Source organism: Amyelois transitella, chromosome 14 (assembly GCF_032362555.1).
Source record: "Amyelois transitella isolate CPQ chromosome 14, ilAmyTran1.1, whole genome shotgun sequence".
Taxonomy (NCBI): domain Eukaryota; kingdom Metazoa; phylum Arthropoda; class Insecta; order Lepidoptera; family Pyralidae; genus Amyelois; species Amyelois transitella.
The window spans coordinates 5999287-6005455 of NC_083517.1; the positions used below are offsets into that span (position 1 = coordinate 5999287).

At 33.4% G+C, this 6169-nt stretch overlaps 1 protein-coding gene across 1 annotated transcript; it reads right to left on the reverse strand.

Annotated features, from left to right (window-relative positions):
• Window positions 1-626: 626 nt before the first annotated feature.
• LOC106139952 (trafficking protein particle complex subunit 4) lies at window positions 627-2659 on the reverse strand. The gene is made up of 4 exons (XM_013341462.2): window positions 2292-2659; window positions 1927-2018; window positions 1454-1640; window positions 627-1081 (listed from the first exon to the last, which is right to left on the reverse strand). Exons 1-4 carry the CDS (start codon window positions 2464-2466, stop codon window positions 882-884), a joined length of 654 nt encoding a protein of 217 aa, XP_013196916.1. The 5' UTR covers window positions 2467-2659; the 3' UTR covers window positions 627-881.
• Window positions 2660-6169: the final 3510 nt, after the last annotated feature.

Genomic DNA, 6169 nt, shown 5'->3' on the forward strand with positions numbered 1-6169 from the left:
TTTTGATTCTTTCACCTACCCCAAATAATATTCCTCACTTTAATTTTTTTGACTGCATTATTGATTATTACACTTTCAACTTAAATTTCCTTAAATTTCAGTGTTCAGGCAATGGGTTATGTAAAATTGAAAAGTCACTGTTATCTTTTATACTTATCAATAATTTATGCAATTACAGGGTAGACTTTGAGTATCTTATTTATTATAGCATGCCTGTCACTGAACTAGACACATTGAACATGAAGCTATATATATATAATATATTGTATAGAGCAGAAATAGTTTTAAAACTAATATATTTACCTACTCTATAAATAATGCTTAATACTCATAATAATAGCTATCTCAATCAACTATCAATTTTTATCTGGCTTGTTTTATTAAGAACTAGAGGCCGGCCGCGACTTCGTCCGCATGGAAATCCTATTAATGTTCAAACTCTGGAAATAAAAAGTAGCCTTTGTGTTACTCAGCTACCCACATACCAGATTTCATTGTAATCCGTTCAGTAGTTTTTGCGTGAAAGAGTAACAAACATTTATAATATTAGTAGGATTTAGGTATATAAAACTACATATATAATTAAATTAAATACACATACACATATATAATAAAAATGAAGACTAAATTTTAGTCTTCATTCCTTATGCGGAAGACAGAGCCAACAGTCTTGCAAAGAATGAAAAGCCACATTCAGCTGGCCTAATGATTAAACTTTAAATTCCAATAAAGGTTGCTAGCCCATCAAAAAGACTTATTTATTTTATTTAATTTAATTAATAACAACTTAATAAACTTACATCTATATTTACATAAAATTTATATATTACCAATACTTTATCAATGAAAGGAAAAAGATTCATATTTTTTTACAAAGCAAGCTATAAGTTTGTAGTGCCAGATTTCTCTACCAGCTCCAACAGTGTGTGTAGGGATGTGTCAAAAAGCTCACATCGAATGGGCATCTCCAGGGAATAAAATGGATTCTTCAGTGCATAATCAGAGTACAACTCATATATTCTCTTGAGTACAACTTCTGAACCTTGCATGTTGGGGTCTGTCACCACAATAAACTTTACTCCTAAAATAAAAAAAAAAAAAAACAAAAATACACTGATTGCAGAAAATACCTTCAACAATGTAAGTTCATATATATTATTATTAGAATTAGAAACATAGTTAGGCACATTTTATGAATAATCAAATAAAAAATGTGAAAATCATGAGATCATTTGAAACTGAAATAATTAATAATTATATTATCAAAACTAAAGTGCTTTAAGAAAACTGCAGAGAAACTTGACCTACCTTGTTTTATATAAATAAATACAGTCATGTTTCTCTATCACTCATAACAAGCTATGAGCTACCAAGCAGTGGACTTTTTGTGGCTCAGAAATGGGTATAATAATGATGTATGATAAATAATTTAATATTTAAAACACTGAAATACCTGTTAATGTTTGAAAACAGGATAACTTGAAAGTGTCTGCAGTTAGTGTTTCTATCCCTGAACATTTGGGCACGGGGCTGAGTTGGCTGGCTAGGGCATACAGTGGATAGAACATACTGGCCAGGACTATCTTCTCATTGGTTGTGGCTCGCGCTCGTCCAAACTTCAAACTTAGTGGGTAGTTCACCTAAAATAATTTACAATTAGTGTTTCCCAATAAATATTGAGCAACCAATAAATATTAATATACATATATATTAATAGCTGATGATCAACTTGTTTTGATCATAATATAGTCTCAATCAGGAGTCCCAAAGATTGTTGTAAGCACTGTACTGCATGTCAACTATTAATATCTTTAAGGCTAAATTCAGCAAGATAATTATTTTTTTTTTAAAGTACCTGTTTACTTGAAACTTAAGTATTGGCCTAGTGGAAATTATAGTAGTAGACTGTATTTGTAGATCTTGTACCTTAGCTTCAATGACATCAAAAACATCTCTGCCATCTTCAGTAGTGCGCCCGTTGACTGGAGAACCATTGACAGAAAGCAGTACATGGCCAACTGAAAAAGAAAAATATCTGGTTAGTTATATCAGCAAGACTGGACAACAACAAAAAACTTTTGTACCAAGCATTAGATACACTCTTTCCTATAGTTAAGGATCCATACAATATAGTTGTAACAGGACAAAAATTGGGGTCATCTCTTACGTATAGAGATTGTCGGCGAACTAAGTCGCGGGCAACGGCTATTGTGTATAGGAAGTGTGAATAGATAGCCCAAAGTATGTTCGACATTTGTGTAAAACTACTTTGGATAGTTAATTATACTTACCATTGATTCCATCCCTCTGGCCAAAAGCGACGACAATTTTTTTGTTTTCGTATTGTAACTTTATGTCTAAAGGAAAGCCAAATGTCTTTTCAGTTTCCACGCGCGGAATAACATGATCATAGTTGTATATGAGACCACCAGATTTGCTTACTATGTAAATGCCGTATATTACCATTTTATCACTTGCGTTTTAAGGTCTATAAAAGTACAATTAGACAAAACACCCCTCAACAAAATCAAATTGAAATAATATATAAATCTCTCAATCAGATTCTGATTTCTGTTGATCTCTCTCTTCTCACTCACTTCTCTGATCTCTCCTTTATTATATATCTCGATTAGACGGTCCTGTCATCCATCAAAATCAACTGAAACAAAAAAAAACATTTACCTATCTATTTCAATCAATGAAGAACTATCATATGGAAATTCCGTAATTGTTCAACTTGACTCAGAAATAACAATGATATATCTGACTCTTTCTCACAACATTGGTTTTACGGGAGATAGAACATTTACACTCTTTTATCAGCACCCTCTTCATTGGCTTGATGTACTTTTGTTTCCGCTGACGCCATCGAACTTAATCGCTTTGTTAACATGTGGGAATTTGTCATCGTGATGTTTTTACGTTTTCCCGTGTTTTTCGACTCTGTACGAAGCTGTGTTGTGTGTGAATATAAATCGAAAATAAACTATAAGATGAAGTGTTCTATAGCATATTGTGGCCCATGCAAAGCAAAAATAGGCCGTATCTTACCTTTCACCGGTAAGTGGTTAATATTTCGTTAAATTATTGTCTATCATAAAGTGTATTTATAAAAAATTGTTTTAAAACGTTTAATCTTCTTAGCTTTAGAAACTTGTAATATTATCAATGTTTCATTCACATCAAAAACATAAACACGGGTGCTAGTGTCGAACATCATTGAACATAGCATCCTATCGATAAATTAGGGTCGGTCTCAGTTATGTTAAAATATTTTTCTCGTTTTAGTTCACCAAAAACGAATCTTAGCGAAGGGAATGGCTATAAATGATTGGCATAGAAAATATCCGGCCAGGAAAAAAACATATCCATGTGTGCCGCAGTTCTCCAGGCATACCATCTTGCCTGGCGGAAGATCTTCTCTTTGGTGGCGGTCGAGCCCGAATCATCGCTCTCCTCTTCAAGGGCCACGAAAGAGCAATCAACTTTATAGCAATAATCTTTTAGCAATCGCTTATCATAAAGTTTATAAAATTTTGTCAAAACGAAATCTCGAGAATTCAAAAGACATTTATCATTAACAATTGTTATTATTTATCTTTTAGTTATTGATATCATTTATCTCTTAACTCTTTAAACGTAAATTTCGGAGTCATCCGACTAACAATTAGACAGACATTATAATTATTTTCAGACAGACAATAAACATAATGAATTATTTTTAATTTCAGTATCAAGGCGCACATGAACATATGTGAATACAATATATTTAACTTAATTTAGTAGAATAATTCATCAATATTCCCAGTAAAATCCTATTTTGGGAACGTTGCCGGCAGCGAGTCCAGCAAAATTTCCAGTCCCTGGCAATGTACATCACTACCAGGCACAGTACATCACTAATTACAGCCCTTTGGGGGATTGATTTATTTCCAAAAAAGTAACCTTAAATTTGAACTCGGGTATTTAACTACATCCACACCAAATTTCATAACAAACGGTCTAGCGGTTTAGCTATAATCTGAATCATGGGGCATTAATTATATTCGATTTCCACATATAATTAATATCCTATGATTTTTATCAGAATGACATAGGTGATAGATAAAATTTTGTTGGACCTTAGATTATAGCAAAGATAGGTAGGATTCCCGATGTAGAACCAAATCACACGTGTTAAACTTAATGGTTACAACTGTGATCGGAAATAAACAATCTTAACTCACTCATCCATCGATAAAATATTATCGACTAAATGAAGAAGTGGACATCTCTAGTCCGCCATGTTTGTACCCGGAATTGTTTATTTAGGTAGGCAGGAAAAGTACATGCATAGGGCACTTCCATAAGATAGTTCTTCAGAGTTCAGAGATCTATTTGAGATTAGTGTCAATGTCAGGTGACAGTCAATGTTTTTTTCCTTTGGGTTTTCGCACAGACATTGTTATTTAATCTATGGGTTTTGGCTAGCGTTGAAAATTCCGAAAGAAACAAATTGTTTTATCCGGTGAAAGAAACGTTTTCTTGATTTTTACAGTTTTCTTGGTTTGTTACATTGAAATATATCAGAATAAAACCTTGGGGAAAAAACAGTTTTATTGAGATTTTCGTCGTTTTTTTCGAAAAATAAAAAAAACGATTGGAAAAAAACACGTTTAGTTACCAATTAAAAAAAAAATATATTTTTTTAAAACAATGATGCATATTGTAAGGAAATCAATACTTTTCCTATCGTATTTTTCCGTTTCTTTCATATTTTTCCGTTTTATTAATAAAAAGCATGAAATATTTCATTCTTATTTTTCTTGAAATTTTCGTAAAAAACTTGTATAAATACGAGGGAATTTGAAAAAAAACAGGAAAATTTCCCGCTTTTTTCATCCCTAGTTTTGGTACTTTTATAAATATAAGTAAGTAGTCTGAGTAATATATTGATATTAATAAAATGTTGGTGTGTTCAACATTTTATTAATATCAATATATTACCATGACCGGTAGGCATTGTCTACCTACATTTTCTACTTACCACGATCCTTGAGCAGTAAGTGGAGAGGCTTGTCAACAAGCTTACATCGCACAGCCTCTATCTCGACTCACTGAAAGACAACCTGGCACTTGCATGCTACAACTGAACTGGAACATATGCTGCACAATCACAGCGCGTATGCTAAATCGCGCAAGCAAAGATTTCAACATTGTCAGAGTAGTTCCCCAGGTATTATACTATATAGCCTAACGTAAGATCTTCCGTTTGGTAGCGATCGAGCCTGAATCAGCACGATCACGATATACTCTCTTCATGCAATAAGCTTCTCGGTTTAGGGGTACTCTTGGCCGGACCTTTCACCAGAACGTTTCTGGTTGGTTCAATGCACGTTCGTGTAGGGTTCCCCATTAGAATTTTCAAAGAATCAATAATACATTTTCTTCCAACAAAGGCGAAGATGATGCTTTCCTAAGTACTTCTTGTGCTTATATGTGTATCTGGATTTAATTGAAGAGCATCACAACAAATAAAAATGTCTTCTTAACAAATGTATCAGGTTTATATTCTGCCTTCAGAAGACCGATCATATTTCTAAATACCGGTCTCAGCTAAAATGGCTCTTCATCCGTATAAATCTTCACATTTTATGTCAGCTCCTATAACATTCTTAATAATTAGCTTGCCCCAGACTATGTTAAAAAATACTTCCAACAATTAAGTTCTACTCACGAATAGATACCTATATCCTGTCACTATTTGATTTTCAATTTCATCATTAAGCCATACAGCTCAATGTGGCCTTTTAATCTTGCCGAGACGGTTGGCTCTGTCTACCCCGTAAAAGATAGGACACGATTGTATGTATGTGTTCTTATCCAGACCCAGCAACCCAATGGAACCCAATTATTATTCGGGTAGAAGATTATTATGGGAAAATCTAAACCAATTAACAAACAAAATTGGTGAAATGGTACCTACATATGTGATTGTCTAACAAGTAAGTAAGAGTCACAGCACCCTGCGCTTGTGTCGCATTTAAGCGGAGAGAAGAAAATGCTGCAGTGCAGTTTGTTACCGCTTCTTCTACACTGACGCCTTGGAAGGGGCAATAAACCTAGTTTTAAGTAATTAAATTGACGTCAACCAATGTTGTGACACCAAAAGATTTGACAATTATTAAGC